Source organism: Trachypithecus francoisi, unplaced genomic scaffold, assembly GCF_009764315.1.
Source record: "Trachypithecus francoisi isolate TF-2019V2 unplaced genomic scaffold, Tfra_2.0 Lachesis_group1, whole genome shotgun sequence".
NCBI classification, from domain to species: Eukaryota; Metazoa; Chordata; class Mammalia; order Primates; family Cercopithecidae; genus Trachypithecus; species Trachypithecus francoisi.
Genome location: NW_022681454.1, coordinates 159,122,008 through 159,148,900, shown reverse-complemented (window position 1 = coordinate 159,148,900; position 26,893 = coordinate 159,122,008). Strand labels below are relative to the sequence as shown.

Sequence of the window (26,893 nt, the reverse complement as noted above, 5' to 3'; positions counted from 1 at the left end):
CTGTGCATTAAGATGCATCCCTGACTCCTCTCATCCAGTCTACTTTAAGTTGCTCTGTCATTCTTTCTCTCTGTACCCTGCTCTTTCTTGTCATTTTACTTATCACAACGCATAATTACATATTAACCTGTGTGTTACTGATTCAGAGTTTGTGTCCAAACATTGATTTGTGTGTTATTTATTTAAAGGTTGTGTCCAAAATCAGAACCTTTCGCCTGCCACTATAACATACATAGAGGCTATGCAGTGCTTGGCACACAGCAGTCGCCTAACAAGTTTTAAAATGTACAGGATGAACACATGAGAAGCCACTATTAAAAGGATACATGTTTTCATCACAAGAGCACAGTGCTAGACCAAAAATCTTAGAGAATTAAAATACACACCCTGAGGATTTTTTTTTTTTTTTTTAACCTTTATTCATTCAGAATGCATTTCTGGGCCACTCTACAACCAAGAGAAAACCTAAACTTTTAAGCGGTGTTAACGGACTAAATAATGTAATAGTATTGCTCCTATATGTACAAGCAAGAAGTCAATTTTTATTCTTTTCATAAAACCTCTTTGTAAACATGTACCTTTTCTTCCCATCAAAAATGCATTAACAAGATCATGCTTATAGTTAGTCAGTACAAGAAAAATACGACGATTTATACGGAATTGTTTAAGCCTTGCAGAAGAGTGCTCACAACTCCGAGCTGTATCTGTTAACCTTTTCAATAGCATTCATTATGTGACATTGTCGCCAATTACAGTAAAAGAACTTCACTAATTTTTAAAAGCTAGAATTACCCAAAAAGTTCTGCATTGTAGATAATACCAGGAATATTGCATTTAAGCATAGGGTGGCAAAATTACTTAAATCTTTTCTCTATTTTTTGTGTCATATAGGTAGGAAAATGAATACTATATAAGAGAATGAAATATATCAAGTTCTTATATTTTTACCTAAGAGGCTATTTATTTTAAGTAATGTTGATTAATATTTAAATGATTAAAAAATAAATCAGTTAAGTATTAACTGCACAAAATCTAAAAAAAAGACCACATTACATCATACTACATTATATAGATAGATTTAAAGCAGCTAGCTAGAAGCCTTTTTAAAAATTTAAAGTTTCTGACATCATTTTCCACCATTCCATCAATTCTTCCTTCTCCTCTTCTTTCCTTTCAGAAAATGACTCCAGTTCAAAATCAACCTAAAAGAGAAAATCAAGAGCATATTACTATCAAACTGCATGTGTCCTTTTAATTGAAATTTAAAAAAGGGCAGTTTCAGTATACACTCAATCCAGTCACCTGAATTAAAGCAAATCCTGAAATAAAAATCTCTTGTGATAAATAATAGATATTTTCAGGGGGAAAAAATTCAAAAGCCTCATGTTTGAAATGTCCTTTGATTTAATGGCTTTGAAGACAGATATAATTCAACAAAATTCCTGCCCCAGCCTCTTCTCCTTATAAAAAGATGTAACTGGTAGGGCGCGGTGACTCATGTCTGTAATCCCAGCACTTTGGGAGGTCCCGGCGGGCAGATCACAAGGTCAGGAGTTCAAAGCCAGCCTGACCAACATGGTGAAACCTCGTCTCTGCTACAAATACAAAAAGTAGCTGGGCGTGGTGGGACAAGCCTATAATCCCAGCTACTCAGGAGGCTGAAGAAGGAGAATCTCTTGAACCCGGGAGGCAGAGGTTGCAGTGAGCCAAGATCGTGCCACTGCACTCCAGCCTGGGCGACGGAGCGAGACCCTGTCTCAAAAAAAGAAAAGAAAAAAAATTAACTTATAGTTAATTTTCTGCCTTTGGCTATTTAGTGAGCACCTCCTGTCAGCCTTGAATCTTCTCCTAATGTGGGAGGGAATGTGGAAGAGTACAGTTCAGCATGCTGGTATCCCAAACTACAAGGTTCTGCTTTCCAGAATCTTGAATCTGTTAAAGAAACCGACAAAAGCAAGTATGTGTCCAAGCCACTCTCTTTGTGAATAGGAATCTTCATCAGGTCTATGGAGAAGCCACACACTCCCCGTAAAAGGCTGTTCAAAGTAGGCAGCCCTCAACCCCAATCCCCTCAGGCCCCATCCCAGATGGAACTACGAGTTTCTTGATTTGGCCACTTAAATGCCTGATTATTTTGGATTGTGATTCCATTCACTATATCCTTGCACTAACACATGCCAGAAAGACAAAGGATCAAAATAGTTGAACCTTTACAACTTGTTCCCGGGGCCATTTTTTCCGGGTTTCAGTTACCCAAATATACCTCTTGATTTTAATACATATACAGCCCAGTGTAGACATGCACACAATCAAAGCTATGTACCAGTTAAAAACTCAAGATATTTTGTTTGCAAAAACCAAGCATTTATACTCCAAGTTCTGGGTGCATAAACAAAAATATAATAAATTCTTTTCAAGTAAGCCTTGTAGACTTTCAAGAGATCCTACAGATATTCCCAAGGTCCCAGGCATATAATACGAAGGTAGTAGTAAAATTCTACTCTAAGAGAAATTTTGGTCTTATCACCATCACCTTCCTAACAAACAAATGAGATCTACTTAAATAAGATATGGTTTTTGATAGTACTTAGCACAGAGAGCCTTGCACATAGAATACGCTAAATAAATGTTTGGTTAGCACCCAGAATTTTCTTTTATGTATCATTTTTTTTCAGATACTTATTGAGAAAGGCATGTGCTAGGTGCTAAAGATAAAAAGGCAAATGAAACATAATCCCATTTAGATGGAAATCAAGGTTAGCAAATAAAAATTTAATTTTTTAAAGTTTTATTTCATTTTCTTGTAAATCTCTTCAAAAACTGAGAAATAGTAATAGAGCTTCATATTAACTTTGCTAAGCCTCAGTTTTCTCATCTGTTAAGTGGAGATAACAATGCTACCTACCTCTTGGTCTGCAGTCCAATGCTCTAACCCTGAGCTACACCCCCAGCACTTTGGGAGGCCGAGACGGGCGGATCACGAGGTCAGGAGATCGAGACCATCCTGGCTAACATGGTGAAACCCCGTCTCTACTAAAAATACAAAAAACTAGCCGGGCGAGGTGGCGGGCGCCTGTAGTCCCAGCTACTTGGGAGGCTGAGGCAGGAGAATGGCGTGAACCCGGGAGGCGGAGCTTGCAGTGAGCCGAGATCCGGCCACTGCACTCCAGCCCGGGCGACAGAGCGAGACTCCGCCTCAAAAAAAAAAAAAAAAAAAAAAAACAATGCTACCTACCTCATAGAGCTAGTATGAAGATTAAATATAAGTCACTTAAGTATGCCTGACAATGGTAAATGCTTTATTATTATTATAGCCCTTGGCTATTATTATGATTACTTACCCCAACAGCAGGGCTGTAAGGAACTGCCACTTTCTTTGTTATTGCCAGATAGCCTGGAGCTGAGGCTGTAAGTTTATAGTTTCCAGGTATAAGCAATCTCCAGTAATCACCATCCTTTGCTGTAGGAAAGCAGAATATCAAATCACAAAGCACATGACATATGCAGAATTACAAAATGCATAATTATGCCATCTAAGGAATACCCAGTCTAGCTCAGTTCAACTTTTTTGATTCTCGATTTTTAAAGTAAATATAGAGGGAATTTAATGAAATTTTATTGAATAGGGCGTGAAACTCTCTTTACGGGCTTCATTTCTTATAGCTACTTTACAGATACCAATGTTAAATTGTCTAATAAACCTCGTACAATCATGGACCTTCTAATCACATCAGGAGCAACACAGGGAAAAAGACAGATGAAGTCCCCAAGCAGCGGCATCAGAACACGCAGCCATCATGTTTTGACTCTTGCCAGGTGATGACCTGATAGTCAGAGAATCTTCACAGAGTGTGGGCCAAAGGTAGCCCCTGTAGGATCTCTGAGGCCCTAGTTAGAAATTCAGATTTCTAAAGACTTAGAACACATTGGGCACCCTAGTCCATTCAATCTCCCATTTGCCTAAGTCAGTGATTTTCAAACTTGGGTGCAAACCTGGGAAACTCGGTAAAATGCAAAATCTGATTCCAGCTCCCGGATTCTGCATTCCTGACCAGCCCCAGGACAATGCTAAGGTTGCAAGCAGAGGCCACACTTTGAAGAGCAAGGTTTTCGTAGACACTTCACACCTTCTTCTTTTTCCTAACACCCCTACACATCCCGTTCATCCTCCCAGTTGATACTTTACATCTTATTTCATTGCAAAAATAGGTACAGTCAAAAAAATTAAGCCCCCATCACCATATCATCAAATCTACCTCTAAATCCACATCTCCTTGCAGCTATTGCCTCAATTGTCTTTTTTGCTTTATAGCAAAATTTCTGGAAAGGTTTGTTCATGTCTCAATCTCAGAATGATTCTTCTCTTATTCTCCCTCGGACCCAGTCCAATCAGGATCCCACCACTCACTCCACTGAACAGATTTTGATAAGATCCTCTGAACTGCTAAATCCAAGGATTCATTCTCAAGGTTCATCTTAATTGACGCTTTTTCACTCTCTCCTTCTTGAAGCACTTCAAGGCCTCCAGGACAACACATTGCATTTTCTTTCTACCTTCAGTTCTATTGCTGGTTCCTTCTTATTATCACCTTGCCATTGAAAAGCTGGAGTATTCTAGAGCCCCTCCTCCTGTTTAATTTCCTTCCACCTGTTTATTCCCTAGTTAGATTTTCCTAAACAGTTCACATCATGGAATGCAGAGAAAATAAAATATTTGTATGACACATTAGGGCTAACAGGTATCTTGAGGCAGGGATACTAACGCTGGGTTTCACCCTCCCAGCTAAGGGCTAAGGGGCTACATGGGGTAACATCTTGGCACAGGTTCTGGCATACTGGTTGGCACCTAGTGGGCTGTTGATAAATGAAGAATGAATGGAGTTTTAGAGGACAAATGTTAAAGTTTTTTTTTTTAATCCAAGCTATAAATGTGAAGGTTAAGAAAGAGCTGACGATACAGAGTGGTTTGAGACATAAGTTAAAGGTTAATTGTCACAAGGTCTAAAAAAAATTGTAAAGAGTTTGTAACTAAAAAGAAAAAGCTGTCATTATTGAAACGATCCCAACAAATGACAATTAAAATGACCTGGATCAATGTTTATTAATGGGAGTAGGTAGATTTGCCAGAAAAATCATCATTTTCCTCAAACTGGGAAAATGGAAATTGAGCTCAAAACCTAGAAGTCACTAACATCGCACCTCAATCCTATAAATTCTTGTTTAACCTTGAATCCCTGCGGATTTATTTTATGGATTAAATGAAAAACTGTGTGAGAATTTTTAGACACACAACCCGCAGCAGTTTTCTTCCTTCCTTCTCTTTCCGCTCCCTCCTTCGGTCTCCCCATTAGCAGCTCGTTAGCACTTCTTAACACAGACCAGAAAGTCACTGATATTTTAACCCCATCAGCTCCTTTTCCTTTGCCTGAAGAACCGCGAAGAACCAGCAGCCTGTGGTACCACCTCCCAGCTCTGGGGCGAGACAGCTGAGGAAAGGGCGCCACCTGCTGCAACCGGATTTCTAACGCAGCAGCCGCCCTGGGCTCCACTCCGCCTGACCTGAGCCCACAAATGAAACTTCACCAGATCAAAGCTCAGAAACGCTGCAGAGATACGAGCTATTTGTTTCGCTCAGAAGAGTATAAGACTTATAATTATGATAATTAGTAATTATGCTGTTGTACATAACGTAGAGCCTCCAGATTGTGCCAAAGACTCACCGGATGTAACATCGTGGTCTATTCCTTCCACGGAGATGGTGGCATTGGCAATTGGGTTACCTTGAAGATCTCGGACAAATCCTTTGACTCCTCGGTGTATCTGTGAAGGTCAAAAACAACCAAAAGTTAATATGACCTATAAATTATAGAAATGGCCTTAAATATGTTTCATATCAAGCATCTCCTTATTTTCTAGCAAATACCGTAGATTCCCATTGTTTAAGAATCAAGATATGCACAAAAGGCCACTGAATTTTTTGTGCATTTTATTCTGCTTTTCCATAAATAGAGAAATGAAAATTAATATCTTATTTGTGTCCAAAAAAAAAAAAGACTTTAGTACCTTTCAAATCATAAAAAAGTGTCATATTAAGGGAGGAGACAACCCCTCATACTGTCTTATGCCCAATTTCTGCCTCCAAAGAAAGAAGAAGTAAAAATTCAAAGGCAGAAATGAAATCCACAGGCAGACAGCCCAGCGCCACACCCGGGGCCTGGTAGTTAAAGATCGACCCCTGACCTAATTGGCTATGTTATCTATACATTACAGACACCGTATGGAAAAGCACTGTGAAAATCCCTGTCCTGTTCTGTTCTGTTCTAATTACCGGTGCATGCAGCCCCCAGTCACGTACCCCCTGCTTGCTTACTTGATCACGACCCTCTCACACAGACCCCCTTAGAGTTGTGAGCTCTTAGGAGGGACAGGAATTGCTTACTCGGGGAGCTTGGTTTTTGCGACGTGAGTCTTGCCAATGCTCCCAGCCAAATAAAGCCCTTCCTTCTTTAACTCCATGTCTGAGGGGTTTGTCTTCAGCTCATCCTGCTACAATATGTGTGAAGTTCTAGTCTTAGCGTATTTCATAACTCACTCTCCTTTAATTTTGGTCATCTATGTATCTGTTATATGGCTACTGTCAATTAACAAGGATATCATAATAAAAGCCATTTAATATTAGCTCATTTTGGATAAAAAGTTATATACTGTGACTGCTTTTGCATTAAATCTATTAACATTATTTTGGCTGAAAATAGAGTAGGGAACCTTATAACAGAAAATAGGATGTTGAATTAGGAAGAAGATGGGAGAGCTGCCACTGAGAATAATCCCCCTAAATTAAGTTGTAGTCATCAACTGGCTATTATTTAATACACTGCAAACTACAAAAACTGCTTTTCTCTTTATTTTGGAGAGACAATTCATCTAAGTCAATATGTGTTTGAAGTGACAGAGTCACTTCAGGTCTTTAAGAAAGTACTGCATCTAGAATATACATCAAATGGCAATTCATTAAACTTGATTACTTAACAAACTATGCACCAACCTCCCAAATGCTCAGGTTGTGCCTCACCCAATCGGGCTATAGAAAACAAATTGTCTTTCGCTACTTATGATATCTGACTATTTCCCTACAGAAGAGAGATAAGTCTCCTGCAACCTTTTGTCATCAAAGAATAAATTTGGCAGTGGTACACTGTTTTATCAAAAAGATGTCCCTTGTGACCAGCAATATTTTTTGTGTGTGCCATTTTTCTTTAAAAAAGAAACCTCTCACACCCTATAAAAATAACATGTAATTTTTTTTAATGTTGCAAATAGGAAAAGGCTACCCCTGTTGTCAGTAATAATGATCATTTTATTGGCAACCAGTACAGCAAAGAGAGTAAATATATTTTTTAAAAGTTTAAGATTTATTCAATTCTAACTTTTCTCCATAACTTATTTATGAATTAGACAACCAAAATTGAAGAGTTTGAAATTTAGCCATTGAAAAACATGAAACATGAAAACTTAACTTTCTGAGTTAAAAGATGAAAAGTCAGAAAAAGTGTAGAGAAGAAGAAAAGGGCTATATGTAGAGATCCAAACTCTAAATTTCTTAAAATGAGGCCCCATTCAATAAAACTGAGAAAGATACGAGCTGATAAAAGAGGATTTACCCAAGTACTTTATTCCTCTTGAGGCACTATAATCCTAAAACTATCAATATTATAAGCCTTAAAGAAAGTTTCTAATTTCCACATCATTATAAAGTAAGCAAATCAATCACTACAAGAACATATTATTCGCCTGTATTTGGCACAAATCTATTCGGTTAATATTCATGGCTTTATTTTTTTCTGCCTCTGCAATCCAAGACTTATATCTCAGTATGCAGTTTAACAAATAGTTAAAGAAGTAAATGTCTGTCTGTGGTATGTCAACTTTTCTGTTTGAAAAATTCCAGTGTAGTAATAAATCTCAGTAGAAGTGTATGGACTGTGTCAACTCCCCATGAATGGACTGGAAAATTCAGATTGTATGGTTTTTGCAAAAGAAATCACGAAAGTCCAAATTTCACTCATGCCTGGAAGAAGCTGTTTTACTACACTTGGGCTGCCTGCGATGATCACTCCCCAGATTCCAGGACTTCTCAGTTTCTGCGAAGGCTGAAAAAGCATCCGTAAGATTCTCCATTTGTTGCTTAGGACTGTTTACAGCCCCTAAACCCACGCGTAGTGTCACGCAGAGAGCTTGCTGCAACGGAAGATTCTTGGGTTCTTCCCTGCAGAGAGTGTGATTTAATGGTAGGAAAGGAAATGCATTTTTAATAAGAACTCTAGATGATTCTAATGCAGGTGCCCATGAACCATTCTTTAAGAAATTCTTCGAGAATTTTGAGAATTAGACTGTTTCAAAGCTACTGAGTGGAAGGGAGCTCTTCTCCTTAGCAAACTCTTTAGTCTAATTAGCTCTACAATTCTAGTCCCTGCAAACATCTCTTTAAACTCTGCAAGAGATTTCCTCTCAAACAATTACAGAAATAGATCTCCTAATCACCTATTTTCTATGAGTTGTAAACTAGTCCAAGCTTAGATTTTAGGCCCAGGTGTTCAATTACTAATCACCACCATTGTCAAGACAACAATTACAACACAGAACTTCTGGCAGCCCTCACTGATTTTTCATCAGCCTTTGTTTTCCTCAACTGGAGAGTTCTATGATGCAAGCTAGATGAGCTGGTTATAAATACCACTCACTGCTTAGACACAGTTTGCATCATAATGACAATCAATGCCATATCAAGGTAGATCACATGGATCTGTGGACAGAGCAAATTCTTATTCCGAGTGCCATAAAATAGGATTGTGTAACTTTATCCTTCTTCTTTTTAGCTTATTTATATATAAATTGACATTACTGTCAGATGAATTGGATGCATGCCCACCTGCCACCATAAATATGACAAATCTCCTTTTTCACGATGGTAAGAAGATGTGTTTTATTTGTTTTGTATTATATTTTTTTCTCAAGAACTAAGAGATGATTTAAACAGCAGCTAAGCATGTTTCTAAATTGTTGATCAGAGTGATGATCTTATTGGCATCAACTTTAGTAAATCTTATAGCACAGCTCCAGGAAGCCTTTTCCAAACTTCCATGATTGGGTTAGGTCCCCTTCTGTGTACTGCCATTGCTCCTTGTAGCTAAGCTTTTTTTGTTTCTCAGCCAGCTCTCCTCCTCTCTTGTGATTAGGTATTCTTGTTTCTGACAGCACTCGTGTGAAGCCTTCCTGAGGATGGTCACTATCCCCAGTGCCTCACAGAATGCCTGGGATGTGAAACTAGTCAATACACTTTTGTTGAAAAAATATATACGTAAAATTAAAAGCACTGTATTAAGGAGTATAAATACAAATATTATTAAAAATTTAAATATCATTAAATATTTATTAAAATAAAAAGCACTGTATTTGATATCTAAGTGGAGAACACCCCAGTCAGTCCCATCTTACTTCCCCTATCCAAAAACATACTTTTCAGTTAACTTTGCTCTTAGAAGATCCATCCAAATACAGCTCTCCTCCGTGGAGACGTTCTGTAGGGGTTCCCACCACAGTTGTTCTAGAGTCATTGTGGACTACTTATCCCTAGTTTTTGTGTTGGAAAATACCTTTTTAAGCTAACATGCAGCAGGAATCCATTGATTGAAAAAGAATCCTGTGGAATGAGTGTTCTTGAATCACCATCTGACATCAGTGGATGGATTCCATGATAGTCCCTGGTAAGGTATGACAGTCTATGGATCTTTGACATGTGTAAAAGAATTCCCATGCTGATTTTGCTTCTTTGTTTGTTTGTTTCTTTGTTTTTTTGGTAGAGCAGCCTTTATTCAAAGGAGGCCATAGCAAGATATAGGGACCACTGCAACAGGGTCTTGCAATGGTGGAGAAAGAAACTGGATTCAACTCCTGGTTTTACTTTTTTAAAAGTGTTGATTTTATATATATATATATATGTTTATATGTACATATATACATATAAATACTTAAATGTTTATTTAACAGCATTTGTTTATGTCACATTAGTTTAACAGATCGGTCTGGACTATTTGTTGGCACATGAAACTAACATCACTCTACTTGACTTTAGGCATAAATGGCCACATTCAGAATAAAATTTGAAGACTGGCAAAGCACTGCAAGAATGAAGTCTTTAGATCTTGCCACTGCCACTGCCCCTGGTGCCAGTGTCTACATACTATGCAGGGGGTGGGGTTGGCAGGGGACTGGCCTGAGTAGGTGAAGGATTTTATTCTGGCAGATGGTGAGATCCCCCAAATTCTATATGGATCCCATTGGAATGGCTACATAAATGGCTCTCTGGTAAAGATCCAGGCTTCTGTTCTGAAAGTCAGTATGGCATGGTGATTCTGGAAATAGACAGCCTGGATTCAGATTCTAGCTTTACAATTAAATCCCTGAGAACTTCAGGTGAGCTGTCTAGCCTCTCTGTGTCTCTGTGCCTCTGATTCTTCATCTTTAATTTCGTGATAATTATAATGATGGTGATGATGATGATGATAACTTCCCTCATAAGGTTGTTGTGGGGATTAAATGCACTAATTATTACTAAAAGGCATTTAGTATAATGCCTGGGAAATAGTAAATGACCAATAAACATAACTCATTATTATTATTATTACCTGTGATACAGTTGAGTCCAGGGTGAGAAAGATGATGCCTGTACAGCTCAAAACTTAAGGAGACACTCACTCTCAAGTGCTGCTCCTGTACTTGCATGTCCCTAAGATTAAAATCCTCCTTAAATTTTCCATTCTAAGTGCCTCACTTGCCTTACTTTTGTTCTGACTCTGCCTGGGATGCCTCACGGTGATCAGGGTGGAGTCCTAGGATTGCCCTTGCTTAGAATAATACAAACAAAAACAAGATTCTATATCTTTTCTCTATACTCTCCAGTTTAGTCAGTTCTTGGTGAATAGTCACAAGCCACAAAACCTATGACAAATAAAAGCCTAACTGAACCACTGCTGACACCTGCCTTCCAAATATGGTGTCCTCATTCTGCACCAGATGGATTCCCCTAGACTCCTCTTACAAGACCATTGTATGCCAGGTTTGAATGCTTCTAAACCTTGCATTTTATGCTGGCGACTGTGTTTACCTGCTCAAGGTAGCTAATGAGGGAATTTTTGTTATCCTCCCAGTAGGTCTTCAGAGTCTCTTCAGGTGGAAACTTCTCACAGCTAAGCTCCACGGTGATCTCAAAACAGTTGCTGCTAAGGTAATTGAAGTCTTGCATCCCTGCCAAAACGCCAAATGGAAAGTCAAAATATGCACAAGGAGCCTAAAACTCTACACAGGCTAGTCTTCTGAATCAAAAACCAAGTAAAAGGTACACAAACCAGGGCATTTGGGGAGCCTGTGGGAAACCTTAACGGGAATCATCTGCTGTAAGGGATTGAACAACAGAGGTGGGGGCTTGTTGGACCTTAAAAGCACAAACTCTCAGGTTCCTAAGCAAAAGCACTTGCTGCTTCAGAGTGCTAATGTGGACATCACCCACCCTCCACACTGCTGGAATGGGCTTTGGAGAAGACAACAGGGTAAAAGACTTCATCCCTACTGATCTGTTAAAGAAATGCACATCCCTCTAAGTCTACCTTTCTACTGGAGAAGAACTTGGAGCTTCATGTGACATGATCTGTCATACTATATTGTTCCTTAAGCCCAATCAGTATCATAGTGTATTCCTGAGGGATTGGGAGTCTTGGCAATATACTACTGTCAATCAAGAAAAATGATGAGACAAGTCTCAATTGTTTTAGGGGATTTCTTTGCCAAAGTTAAGGATGCGCCCCAGAGACAGGTCTATGCCTTTCTCCGAAGATGACTTTGAGGACCCCAAATTTAAAGGTGAGAGGGTGGGATATTGATAAGCACACAGTTTTCACATAAACAAAAGGGGGTAGAGGAAAAATGTGGGGAATGTGCATTTTACATAAGATAACACAGACAAAATGGCATAGGGGAGCAATCGGATACGCATTTGTGTCTGGCGGGCTGGGGTGACTGTACCTGTAAAGATAAGCTATCAATTTACATGGCCAAGGTGACGTTTTAACAGCTCACCAGGAATTTCCTTGTGGGCAAAATATGAGGGAGGCGTGTAGCCTTTCATCTTGTAGTTATCTTATTTAGGAACCAAAACAGGGTGGCAGGTTTGTGTGACCCAGTTCCCAGCTTGACTTTTCCCTTTAGCTAAATGAGTTTGGGGTCCCAGAATTTAATTTCCTTTCACACTATATATTAATTCAACAATCCCTGAGTATCTACTACATACAAGATATAATGATAACAATACTTCAAATAGCACCAAAGAGAATATTCTGCATCCAGAACAATTCTAATTTAAATCTGACTGAAATTAGTAGTGGATGCTGTTAGTGTCCACCAGATTGCTTTTACGGAGCCAGAGCATCCAGAACCAAACTGCTACAGGTGTTGGCTGTTAGAGCTCACAGCTATCCCCCAGCCCTTTTCCAGAGAATTGCTGGTGGGAGCCGGAATCTCCACCTGGCTTCGGAGTTACTTCCTCCTATCTCTCCCCGCAATTCCTTCTAGCACCCCACAACCAGTGGCTGACCAATATAGAGCCACCAAAGGCTCATCCCTTTCCCTCAAGGGGAGAAAAACCTTCCCCTAATTTATGCTCCAGGCTTCTTCCAGTGGCTCAGGCCAAGGCTGGACTTTGCCTGAGACCACACCCCTGTTTAGCTCTATCCCCTTCCTTGCTCTGCTTCCCTCTCTTCCCTACAGGGTGTTTCCTAAAAAGTGCTCCCTTGATAAATTACAAGCATCCAAATCCCTGTCTCAGGCTCTGCTTCTAGAAAACCTGACCTAAGACATGAATGTTATTCACTATATACAGAACTGAAGACTAACGGAGCTTCCTTTGACTGTTTAGCTAAATGAGACATAATCGTTAACTAATATTATTATTATCATTAATAATGTTATTATTAGTATTTTACTGATACAGATTACTTTATATTTTGTTGACAATATACTATTTGTTCAAAAAGGAATTCCAAGGAATCATTAAAGTTTTTGTAAAAAATAAAGTATAAAATTACTTCCCATCTGATGTACTTGACACACTCTAAATCCTAAATTTGACATAGATCATATTTCTGAAGCTATTGGGGGAAAGAGTACTAAGTCTGATCTGGATAAAATGCAAAATATAAATAAAAACAGAATTAACATGTATCAGAAAGAAAAAAATCAGAAAGAACATTTTTCTCAGCACATAATTCAACAAAATTAAGCATATTAAACACACCAATACTCTACAATTAGCTAATGCTGCTTATTACCCTAATACATTTTCTTCTTCCAGGTGGGCCATAGAAAATTTTTCTCAGGCAAAGAGAAAAGTAAAAATATATATAGATATCTTCACATTTCAATCTTCATCCTTGAGTGTTAGTGAAAATAAGAGCTCTGTAAAGTCCGCCTTGGGACAAGGAAGCCAAGACAGCTGCCTTGGCTACCCAGGAAGGGGCTTCCCCCAGCTACTGTCCCACATGGCAACTGCTTCCTTTCCAAACTAAACAGCGAAAAGCTACCTGATCTCATAGGGATTATTAGAGTAGTGAATATAAACTAAATATTCCATGTCAAATACTCCCCATTATCCCATCATTTAATAAAAAAGTACTGTGCACCAGATTATGCTAAAAGCCAAAGCAAGCCCTCTAAAATGTATATTTACCTACAGTGAACGAGCATGACTGGCATATACTAAGGATGCCATCTCATTCCCTAAAGCTTGAACTTGAAAAGTAGCGTAGTTAACAATATTCAATTTATTATTTTCCCAGCGAATGTCTTCAATTCATTTCCTGTGTTTCTTCAATTAGCATCACAATTTTTAAAATCCACAAAAACAAAATTATACATAGTAATCATTCATGCAAAAAGTTAACTTTAATGGAAGAACTACAGATTCAGTCTACTTTTTAATGATGGAGGACGGTAGAAGATTCTCTAAATCTAAATCACTCTCTAAACCTAAACCTAAACGGTCATTGTAAATAAGCTACAATCACATAATCAGACAGCACAACGGAAACTCACCTCCAGGTACACTGTACCAAGCACCACCGTTGGTGGTTCCATCTACAAAGCTGCTGTCATCATCATTCTTGCGACATGGTGGCCGATTGGGGTTAGACATGGCTGGGTTGAAAGAAGAGTATGCCCGGGCCAAGCTTTGGAAAATGGCGTCATCTGGGGAGGAGCTGTATTCATGAGCACTACCTAGAAAACAAATCCACAAGATTAAAGAAACAGACACAGACCAAGCAGCACTGCATGTTTTCTAAAGAGTAATTCAGTGTTGAGTAATTGTATTGTTGATGTATTTTTTTAGCTACATAACCATGGGAAGGAGGTAAAAGTTTAAATACTAAATAATTACACTTAGTTTTTAAGTTACAAAACTTCCATTCCTAATACTACAAAGTAGAAACTGGGTAGAATGTACATTCTACTTATGAGTTGAAAGCTTTGCAAGGAAAGGTAATAAAGTCATAGGAAACTAGGCCTGGGAGAATAGGAGGAAGATTTTTATTGTTAAAATCATTAATTTAAAAAATGTACCTATACTAATCTCATACCCACTATGAATCATTCTCATATATACCATTCAATATCTGGTCTTAGATTTTTTAAATCTCCTATATGTATTATAGAAATAAATACCACATTTTGATACACTGTATTCTTATTAATGCATTATAAATTATGCAGGCCTACAAGTTTCCCAATTATCAACAAGCCACAAAATCTTTAAATTTATTTAACAATGTTATTTCCCCAAAGATGTTCTTCAACACTCAGTTTCCAGTATCTAAAATTATCATCCCAACAACCCCATTAAAAAGTGGGCAAAGGACAAGAACAGAGTTTTTTCAAAAGAAGACATACAAGCAGTCAAAATAATTGAAAAAAATGCTCAACATCATTAATCATCAGAGAAATGCAAATTAAAACCACAATATCATAATACATGACTCAAAATGGCTATTATTAAAAAGTCAAAAAACAACAGATGTTGGCATGGATTCCCACCAGTGTTGGTGGAATTGTAAATTAATGTAACTTCTATGGGAAATAGTACAGAGATTTCTCAAAGAACTAAAAATAGAACTACCATTCAATGTAGTAATCCCACTACTGAGCATGTATCCAAAGGAAAAGAAATTATTATATAAAGAAGACATGTGCACTCATATGTTTATGGCAGCACTATTCACAAAAGCAGAGTCATGGATTCTGATTCCAACCTAATTGTCCATCAGTGGTTGATTGGATAAACTATGCAATACTAAGCAGCCATAAAAAAGAATGAAATCATGTATTTTGCAACGACATGGATGGAGCTAGGAGCCATTATCTTAAGTGAAATAATTCAGAAATCAAATACCATATACTCTCACTGATAAGTGGAAGCTAAACAATGCCTGTACATTGACATAAAGGTGGAAATAATACGCCCTGGGGGCTCCAAAAGTGGGGAGGATGGGAGGAGGTGGGGGTGAAAAATTACCTATTGGTTTCACTCTTTCGGTGATGGGTACACTAGAAACCCAAACCTCACCATTATGTAATATATCCATGTAGCAAACCTACACAGGTACCCTGAATCTAAAATTTTAAAAAATAAAATAATCATCCGGTTTTTACAAAGAGCTAACTCTTCAAAGGCCCCTGAAAATAGATCCAAAGCAGGAAATTCCCTGGAGCAACAAAAATCAAGTTGAAAATATCTATCTGGCCAAAGGTTGCTTTGTCTGAAGCTTAACTAAAACTAGTTAGAGAAAGCCAAAGCACCACTCCCCCTCCCTGACACCACCAGAAACAGTTCCAAATGCAAAACTGTGTGGACACAATAAGACACATGTAGAGATCCACTGGGGACCTGATCAAGCACCAAGAGGCTGCCCCCATGCTCAAGCCATCTTCTACATGAACCTACACAACTTCTGTAATCTCTCCACTTTATCAGTGTCCAGGAGTGACCCAAGTTTATGACGTATATTTTCTCCCTTTCTGTTGTCTAGGTACTCTGTCAAGATCACGTTCCTCTTCACCTAAACTATTGAGAAAGTGAGTCCTTTTCTGCCAAATAGATATGCCAACACCACATGAAATGATTAGGAGAGCTTCCTGTTAAACATAGTTCTTTCTTCAGGCAAAAATCACTTAACGTCCACTTCTTTAAAAAAAAAATTACAGAAATCATCCTGTAAACCCTTGTACAGTATTATAAACTTTGAATCAATTAGAGAAGCAGAAAGAATACCTACCACTCCGTGTCTCATCATATGGATAATTGGCCACAAGGTCTCCTCCATGGAGATTGGCAGAGAGCACAAAAGGAATATCCATAATCCAATGAATGACAGCCTTGGTCTCCGGAGCAAGCTGTTCAGATGAGACATTAAAAGGATTATAAATTTAATAATTATTGATATGACCACTTGACAGAAAAGACATAGGAAAGGTAAAGGAAAACACTGAAAGCTGGTCATATTTTAACTACTTTGCGGTTGTCCTCGCAGAAAAAATAAAGATTCCTACAAGAGCAGCATTCCTCAGGTCTAACTTTCTCAGATTTATAATAAAAATATTTCAAAAGTGTTTAAATTTCTTTCAAAGTTTGATTTTTGTGGGCTGCCAGTTTTCCTCTCTGTGTAACTTGAAAACCAGCATGCAACTCACAAATTTTGGGACATCGCTGTCTGATCGGTAGTGGTTCACACATTGTTATTATGAATAGTTAAGAATAATACAAGGAGAAAAGAAAATAGTTGAACTGCAGAACAAGCTCTGTCCTCTGTGGTGGTTCAAACATGTGGCAAAGTTTATTTCCAAATTTTGCTTATTATTTTCCCAACTTCCCTCAACTACTTCAAACATTTTTCCTATCAAAGAATATTAGGTTGAGTCTCCTTCAGAGTGGACTGTAAAATATGTTTACTTTGGAATGCTCATCTTAAATTTTTAAATAAAGGCAAGTTTCAAGAATTCATGTTAAGTCTTTAGAATGATTCACTGCCCCACATATCTTGGAAGCAAAACAAAGGAAAAAATAAATGTATACCAAAGAAATAATGTGGAGCCAAAAGCTTGATACTTTTATGCAATGAGTTTTTAATAGCAACTAGGAAGACTCTCAAACCCCGAGTGCTTCTCTAATGAAAAGAAAAGATTTTACTGGCGACGTGATCCATGCTGTTCTTTGGGACAGAAAATCTAATGACATCAGTAGGGTTTGATGGTTATAAGATCTCACATTTGTATAGCTGTGCTCAGTTTATGAATAGCTCTCACATGAACTATTTTACATTTGCATTGGATATGCAAAGATATTCATACCCATTTCACAAGGAGGAATCTGAGAGCTGGGCGTGTTAAATGGCATATCTAAGTTCACACAGCTAAGAGTTCATATCCAGTCAGTGAAACCATAAGGTTATGCTGTTTTTAGTGTATCAGCTGTAGTCTATTAAAATTATCCTATTTTCACATAAGCTACTCTTAACTGCGTAAAAGTGGGATTTAGAGTGGGAGGTTGTTTTTATTGTTTTTCATTTGGTTGGTAGATCTTATTTTTGCTTAAAAAAATTCATTGTAGAAAATGTAGAGGAGACAGACAAGAACAAAGAAGAAAATTTAAATTACCCATCATTTTACCACCTAAAGATACCCACGACTAACATTTGTATAGATCTCTTTTTCATTCTTTTCCCAATGTATTTATATAATTTTTAAATGTGATCATTTATATACCATTTTATATACTGCTTTTTTTGCTTGACAACAGATAATGAACATCTTTTCATGTTATTAAATACCCTTCTAAAATGATATTTTAATGGCTGAGTGGTAGCCAATGTCTGGATATAACATTTTTAAATACTAATAAAATGATAGCTAATACTTACTGAACACTTTCTGTGGCAGGCATGGAATTCTCCCATTCACTCTATGAAAAAGGGACTACATTTTCCCCCATCTTACAGACGAATAAACTGAGATGTAGAGAAGTTAGGGAATAGCATGAGGTCACTCAGCTGTGAGTGTCAGAGGCTGGACTCAAGCCCAGCCAGGCCAGCTCCACAGCCACTATACTAGTACTAGTAATCTCCAAGTGGTGATACTTGGTCATTTATACTTTAAAAATTAAAAATACTGCGGACACCTTTGTAGCTACCATTTGTGCAAATCTGTACTTTCCTTAGAGAAATCCCTAGAAACGGAATGACTTGACCACAAGTTAAGCACATTTTTAGCTAAAAATGTTTGAGTTAAAATTTGTATTAGCTAAAACTGTCTACATTTAAAAATGTATTCCAAACTGCATTCCTGTAAGGTACAGGAATATAACCAGCAATGGTATCATAAACTTTCCATTTCTAATTTTTTTAAGAACAATGGAATTATTACATGTTTTAAAGTGTGTCACTTTGATTAATGACAAATGGAATGTTTTAAGTTTGCATTATTTTAATTAACTAACAAAACTAGAACAGTTTTTTATGTTTAGTGATTATTTCTATTTATTCTTCTGTGACATATTTGTACGGTTTAACTAATTTTTCTATTGAAATGCATAGCTTTTCTTAGTGACTTGCAAGAGTTGTTTAGAAAAAAAAATTAGCTCTCTAGTACACACTAAATATTTTCCAAGTGTGTCATGTGCTTTTCAAATTTTGTGATTAAAATACAGAACATTAAGATATTTATGTTAAGCACATAATGGCAAACCTATTGATCTTTTCTTTATGGTCTCTTTGCTTTCCATTTCATTCATTCATTCAATAAATATTAAGTGTCCACTATGTACTAGTGTCTACACAAGAAATTTAGAAAGTTCTATCTGCCTCTAAATATTATATACGAAAGTTTTCTAGTTTCATACTTTTTAAACTCAAATTGTAGTGTCTAGAATTTATTTTGATCTATGCTGATATTTATGAGATGGATTTGTCTCAATTCCATTTATCCAACAATGCATTCTTTCCACAGGGATCTGAAATACGCTCTTATTATATGTTGATTTAAATCAACCTAAAAATAACTAATATGGGACATGACATCAAAATATTCTATAATGTATATATGTTTTAAGCGACTTTATGTTTTTACACCCAATTGCTAAGATGACATTAATATTAAATGAGATGAGTTTAACACACTCTTCTATAATATTCTGTTCCAAAGTTTTTCTTTTACTACTAAATTTATTTTCAGTTCTCTTCTTCTTTGTACATCTCTCATTCCCTCTATTTTCTTTAACCCAATGACAGATATTGACAGATATTCATATTTCAATAAGTTCAGAAGGGGCCAAATCACGGTGGTTTGGAGAATCATTGAGGACTTCAGGAAGGAGGTGGAACCTCACCAAGTCTAGGGACGAATAGAGAGAAATGAGTGGTAAAAATAAAGAAGTTGGGAGTACCCGTGGCCCATCTGTTGGGAGTAAGGAAAATACTCTTTGGGAGGGAGGGTTGGTTTTACTGGGAGTTAGGAGGCAAAGCCATGCCAAGGCAGACTGTATTCCTGTGTTTATTATCCACCTAAAAGTGTTTAGAATGGCTTGCACAGTGTGCACCATATATTTACAGGTTGATACAGTCATAAAAATAGTATTGAAAAATACATATCAAAATGTTAATGGTGCTCACTGAAGATTGTAGGGTAATGGATTCTTCTTTCTCCTTATTTGTATGTTTTAATTTTTGCAATAAAAATGAATTTTTCAATAGAAAACTTTTAAAAGAAACTGTTCTTGAAAGAAATTGAAAGATACAGTCCTAAATACACAAAATTGTGTGAAGCTATCAGGTTTAGCCTATTACTAGTTCTTACATCATACACTATTGCTTATATGCATGTTACCAGTATGTTCAAAAGCAAGCAAGTAACTTCTACAATTTGATAAATTCATCTAAGTTTCCCTTTGACTATTAGCAGAATCTTTTAGGCTGACTGAGTCCTGAGACCCCTGTGTACTATAATTATATATTTAACTGACCCACAGAGAAGACTTCGGAGTACCTTTAAAATTGAGCCTTTAATAGAAACTAGAAACAACTGTGGCCTTTCTTTAAACTTTCCATTTAAAGATGATAAATACAGCTCAAATATGATGCTCTATAATTAGATGTCTTTGGTTCTTAAATTATGATGAAGCGCTATTCAGTTTTCTTCACAACTCTAGCTATTAAAGTCAGGGTAAACAATAAATGGCTGGGTATATTTTAGTTGACTCTGCTTTCAGGCCAAGGCTCATGTACTGAGCCCAGATAACACTGGAGGTGACCAGGCTGAAGGGCTCAAGAGCAGATGACAAACGACTTAGAGAAAGAATTCTGGGAGAGCAAGAGAGAGCTTTTATTCAGAGAGGTTCAGAAGAACCAGGAGAGCATGGATCTCGAGCAAGTGGACGTGTCTCAGGTACCTCCAGCATCTAAACGGCTTTGTAAGAACGAAGTCCCTTCCCACCACCCGCTCCTGAAGCACACACACCCCAGGCCTGGATCAGCTCACATGGGAATATGAATTTCTTTTTTTTTTTCTCACAACTATACAAAGGAGGAGGAATCTGCATTTCTAAGCACTGATTCCCTGTTCCATCAAACAGAAGAATGTATCTTGACATTAAGAACCTCTATAAGGAATACAAATACAGATAATAGGCTGAGAAGGGGAAGAGGGTAGAGGAATGTATAATAACAGTAATGAAATGCCTACTATATCTTTTGTACCATGCTGGATCAAAACACTGTCTCACACTTATGGACAAAAATGTAAAAAGGCGATGAACCAGACACAGGCAATATCACCCCATGATGATGAAGTAAGTTTACTAAAGATTTAGTGTAAACTGACCTTGCTTATGTTCCAAAAAGGGACTAGTCCTTAATTTTCATGTATTTCTCTTTAATTTACCATTATGAAAAGAAGTCACATTGAGTTTGTTTTAAATAAAAGCTCTTATTAAAAGTACCATGAACATGCCTCTTTTAAATAAGTGTTGCCTAAGCCAGAAATACAAAAACATCTAATATAGAGATTATGCAAATATTCAGGTTCAGCTGGGGAAGGAGAAGGTAGTGCTGGCTAGAAGTAACGGTGCTTGCACAAAGTTGACAATCAAATACCCTGTCAACATGAGTTGATTTCACCATTCTTCTATGATAGGTGGAAGGAATTATTTTCTTCATTTCTCAGATTTAACAGAGACAGCACAGGCAAGTCAATGCAAGCAATGGGGAAAGCTTGTAGGCTAATATGGGGCCTCCGCTTCCAGAAGTTTTCCATTTCTGTCTCAGCCCCCACAGTTTATTACACAGGACTGCCCTCTTTCACCTGGGGTTACCCCAGTCTGCTGCCTTTCTGGCTCTCTCTCTCTCATGAAAGACAATTTTCAGGCTGAAACAGTGATATGTATCCATGATTCAGAAGCAGGAAAGCCTAAGTCACTCACTTATCAGGTTCTGCCAGGGTCCTCAGCCTTTGGTAACCTTTGTCTCAGACTGTTGCAGTAGGTAGCTAGCCAGACATGAGCAGGGCAGGAGAGGGCCCTCCCCCAACACCAGGAATGTCAGGCAAACATTAGGTAATGGGCAGGAGGTTGTTAAACTGCCTCTCTAAAATAATAATTGGTTGCAGCAGGCGCCAGGGAAAGGCAGTCTCCCAACAGATTAAAAAACCTGAAACCGGTGATCAGCAGCTTCCCAATAAGATCTCAGGAGCTGGGCAAATGGGCTCATGCATGTGCACTGAGAGGCAAAATGGCAGAGTTTAACTGGTATACGACCTTCCTCTAGGAACACTGGACTGGTAAGGGACGAGCGCCTCAAGTGAGCATGTGCACAACTTCAGTAAACACACTGAGCATGCGCCCCTCACAAGTGTTGCCAGACCACTGCACATGCAGACACTCCAACGGAGGAATTAGGGGAAAAGGGACATAACCTCCCAGAAGCATAAGCATACCAACCTATAAAGCCCCAAGTCAAAAAGTCAAACAGGGCACTTGATCTCTCAAGTTGCCCACTTGGCCCACTTCCAAGTGTACTTTACTTCCTTTTATTCCTGCTCTAAAGCTTTTTAATAAATGTTCACTCCTGCTCTAAAACCTGCCTCAGTCTCTCGCTCTGCCTTATGTTTCTCAGTTTAATTCTTTCTTCTGAGGAAGCAAGAATTGAGGTTGCTGCAAACCCATATGGATTCATCAGTGGTAACATACTTTGGTGCCACATGACTTGGATATGTTTCCCAGTGGTAAAAGACCTCTATGCCTCACCTCCTTTGGCTGGAGGCGTTCAACCCCTGTATGCAGTTTCCTTCTCTCTTTTTGCCTCCTGCTTACTGACCAACCCCTAGAACAATTCTTCTCAGCCACAGTGGCTCTGCTCCCCACAAGATGATCACTCAGTTCACACTAATGGGTGGCTCGTAAGGGTGGAAGGAACTTGGAGTTCACACCAAGTAGAATTGAGACACTAATGGCCCTCTTGGACAGGAGGCTCACAAGAGTGGTAGAACTAAAGCCTACTGTGCCATGTTTGGGGTTTCCTCTGGTTTTTCAACTAAAGTTGGCTCTTTCCCCAAAACCACAATCTATTCCCCTTTTTTCTCCACCTATTCACCTCCTATTCACCTTTGTATTCTCAAATGGCCTTGTGCACCAGCTAGACCATGTGCCTCAGAGGCAAGTCTGCTTCTTGTTTGCTTTCATGTCACATGCCACGTAACTTCTTAAACACACAATCATTGTTATTTGTGTGCCCATGTCTCTTGCTGCATTTGTGCAGCAGCAAAGACATAGGCTCCCTTGCAGATATCCCCTGAGATTTATACTTGTTCTTACCCTACCAGCTCAGAAGACCTCCAACTCGTCCCCTGTCTGGTGGCATATTGCCAGGATAGATACAAACTGGAATCCCAGCCCTTATGACTCACCATATACTTTTTGTTCCTGTTATGCTCCAGGGCTAAGTTTTCCAGTGGCTTTTGAAGCACTTTGTCTGCCTGCATAAGGCCTCACGGTAGCCCTTTAAGGATCTCACTTCCCTGCTTTTTTTGAGTTAGTGCCCCTTTGAAAGGAGGGAAAATTCTTCCTTTGCCATTTATGAGTTCTTACCTCAAGCCCCAAGTCCTCCAGAGGTTACTACTTTATGTCAAGAGGGCAAATAAACGTTGCCATTTCACTAGCATCTGAAGGCTTTCAGTGAGTTTTATCTCACTTCCTTCCATTGCCTCCGTTTCTCTAATCATTTCCATGCCCTTCTTAACATGCATCAAGACCTTCAAGGTCATATTCGAAGGGAGGGAAATCCAGCCACCTTGTGGCAGTTAGCTGAAAAACAGGCTTCTTATCTACTTAAAGAACATGGGAAGGAAATCTGAAAAAAGGGATAATCATTTTGTTGCTACAAGAGTCACCATAAAATGATGGAGACTGTTTACTCTAGTATCTCTTCTGTTGTCAAGTGAGTAATTGTATGAGATGGAACCAAGGTAATGGGTACATAGTAAGACTGGTTCATTCCAGAACCCTAATGACAAATGGGAGATGCCTATTCAGGATAACAGGAAAGTAAGAGGGGATGCCTTTGTTTTCCTTTTTCCTATTTTTCTCCTCTGTTCCCTCTTTGCAGGTGGGCAACCACGTCTCTATACCACGGGATATGCCCCTCAGATGCATCCCCAAAACCTGGGAAATGTTTGACTCCCCCAAACCTTTAAATAAAACAAAACACAACACAACAAAACAAACACTATTTGTCCTTTGTAATACGGCTTGGCCTAAAAATGAACTGGGAGAAAATACAAAAGTCAGCCTTGGAACCCAGTGCCTTTATGCAGGAAATCCTCAAATCAGCCTCCTCAGTATTTTATAACTGAGAGCAGAATAAGGAGGATAGAGATAAGGAGAAGGAAAAATGTAGAAACAAGAGGGATGCTCAACTATTGGCTGCTTTTTATAAGCTCTCCAACCCCCATCCAGGTTGCCCTAAAAACACTCCTTCAGGTAACTGCCATTGGTGTGGGAAGCCAGGCTATTGAAAGGCAAACTGCCCCAATGAGACAAATGAGAAGAAGCCAAGCATAGCTTGCCCCCTCTGTCATAAGCTTAGCTACTGGAAATTGGATGCCCTGAGGGCCAAAGGGCTCTGGGACAAAATCCCAACACCTAATGGCCTTGAGCTGAAGGGGTTCTCTGCTCTGGCTGGCTTCCAAGTCATCGACAAGACAAAGCCAAGAGAAACTCCTGGAGGAGTAAAATTATAAATTTCCCTTTGGTATTTAAGAGCTGCCTACTCTATGCTAATCTCCTTATGTGAGAAACTCTCCTCCAAATTCTACCAGGTAATGGGGGCAAATGGCACCTCCTCCCTCCAAAAGAAAAGATTCACTCTCTTCTGGGCAAAAATATGCCTTCCAAGATGGGTGCCTGATTAATATTTACCCAACCTGTAAATTCATCTTTTCCTCTAATAACTCTATTTCTCCTAGAAAGCTACCTAAATCTTAAATAACTTCACCCTAGCCAGTCCTACCTCAAGGATAAAGAACTAGCCCACATTTATTCAGACAAGCCCCAGCAAAAATCTAACTGAGCAATCTCTTGATGGGGGATAACCTCTACAATATGCAGATAACCTCCTTCTTCTCTGCTCCTCCTTCACAATCCTCACACAGCAACATACAGTACAGACCTTAACTTCCTAACAGAAGGAAAATGACTTTAATCTAATTCAAAGGTTATAAAGAGAAAAAGGTATCTTTGGTAAGGAAGAGTATAAAGAACAGAAGTTTTATATGAGAAAGGATCTTGTACAGTAAATTCTTGTCCTAAAGTAAAATGACTGGTTGTTAAAAAGAGGGATGTTTAGGACAAATCTGAAAGTCCAAGCATGTCATAGATAGTCTGTGTAAGTTGTGAAAAGATTTGTGAAAGGGAATTTATTTTTAAAAAGTTATACAGTTTTAAAGGTTATTAGGCCTACTAAATGCTTCATAAACTGCTACTCTGACTCTTAACTGAACAACTTGCTGCCTTTAAAGCTACATAAGGCCTGGGGACATACAGAGTTAGCCATGTGTCCTAGATGCTGGAAAGGGTCAAACCTTTTCTGCATTTCTGTCTAGTGTCCTAAGCTCCAAACCTAGTACATAGTCAGAATCACTTACTTAGCAGGTTTTTCACAAAAAGTAAAAGTTGCTAAGAGTTAACAGTGTGGCATATTCTTGAGAATACTGGAAAAGTTTTACATGCAAGGCATGTAAGGAAAGTAGAATGTGGTTTTAGTAAAAGATTATAAGAAGGCATGGAAATGTGGATTTTTTTGGCCTAGTTTAGAGAGTTAAAGGATTTTTTTTAAGTTAGATAGGATAAAACTGAACATTTGAGCAAGTTGTGGAAAGTTTGTGAAAGATTAATCTTGTAAAAAAAATCTGTGTATAATCACATTGGCTAAGTTAAAGGAATGTTATTCTGTTTTTCCATAAATTGAAAAGCACAACAGAGTTTTAGTAAAGCACTGATCTACTCTTTATAAATGTGTTATTTATATGTGTTCCAAAATTATGCAAAACTCCTATAATTCTGATATAACTTAGTATATATTATCGGTAATAATTATAATTGTTATGCTACATAATTGTGTGCCACAGAGATAACAAATTTTCCTGGCATCTGTGTCTTTGACTGTGGCTGCCCTAAGATTTTTTCTCATTCACAGACAATTGTTGTCTTGTTTTAATCCTCTTTAAAAGGTGGCCTTTATAATCAGCTATAGGACTCTGACAGGCACTCTTGAATGCAGGTTGCTGATAACTTTAAAGATTGTAACATTAGAATATAGAAAGAACTTTCAGGACTCTCATGGAGAGCTGAAGTGTTCATGAATATCAAGCAGAACAGGAGTTAACTGCATGGACTGAACTAATTAAGAAGACTAAAATAATCCTTTTGTGACTTTTTGCTTAAAACATTGCTGATCCTTTGTTTTTCAGTCAAGAAAACTTTCTTTTGAGCTATTTACAGCTTTTAAAAATAAGTACTCCTATAAACAAAATTTAGAGCCTATTTCTCTCTACCTGATTTCTCCAGAATTTGGAAACTATTTGTGAGTATTCTTAACTTTTGGCAACACAGTTATTTGCATAATTACAATAGTAATCTGTTTTCTTTTGCAAAAGGGCACAATTGGAGAAACTGGTTATTTTACCAAGGGTTTGACTGGAAAGGCATGCTCTACTTTAAGGAATCAAATTTGACTTATAGAGCCAATAAAAGCCCCTTGGGAAAACTGGCCTCATACCTTGTCTACACAGTTCCTGTACAGTGTTTCTGATCCATGGGGAGTAAAGAATGTCACTTTCTGAAAGGCCTAGGAGCCCTAGGTTATCTTGGGACCTCAAGAGGAGAGGAATTTACCCAACTCATCCCGGTATTTGACGGCAGAAACCCATGGCTGGGCTCAAGGCATTTAAGAAGTCTTATCTGAGATTCCTTATGGAACGAAGTTTCATCAAAGCCAATTTTAAAAGGAGCTTATATGGCAAATAATTATTCTTGCTGTGCTTTATGCAAATAATCAGATCAAGTATGATAAGACCAAAGCTTATTTTGCAAACAAATCGGTCCTATCATGATTTGCTTTTAATACAAATGAGGACTGGAGAGAGAAAAGTTATATTTCAAGAACATAACAGATTATAATCTAATAACTTGGTATTAGATTATATTCTCAGCAGTTGTTTTTGAGTTTTTATCTGCAATTTAGACTAATCCTGC

At 38.1% G+C, this 26,893-nt stretch overlaps 1 protein-coding gene across 1 annotated transcript in view; it reads right to left on the bottom strand.

Annotated features, from left to right (window-relative positions):
* Nucleotides 1-394: 394 nt before the first annotated feature.
* CPE (carboxypeptidase E) overlaps nt 395-26,893 on the bottom strand; it is a 122,057-nt gene continuing 95,558 nt past the window's right edge. The window contains exons 4-9 of the mRNA XM_033215620.1: nt 16,377-16,494; nt 14,143-14,325; nt 11,165-11,304; nt 5,721-5,820; nt 3,342-3,460; nt 395-1,202 (exon numbers count right to left, since the gene is read on the bottom strand). Coding sequence (XP_033071511.1) covers nt 1,104-1,202; nt 3,342-3,460; nt 5,721-5,820; nt 11,165-11,304; nt 14,143-14,325; nt 16,377-16,494 — 759 coding nt within the window. The 3' untranslated portion in view covers nt 395-1,103. The remainder of the gene's footprint in view (nt 1,203-3,341; nt 3,461-5,720; nt 5,821-11,164; nt 11,305-14,142; nt 14,326-16,376; nt 16,495-26,893) is intronic.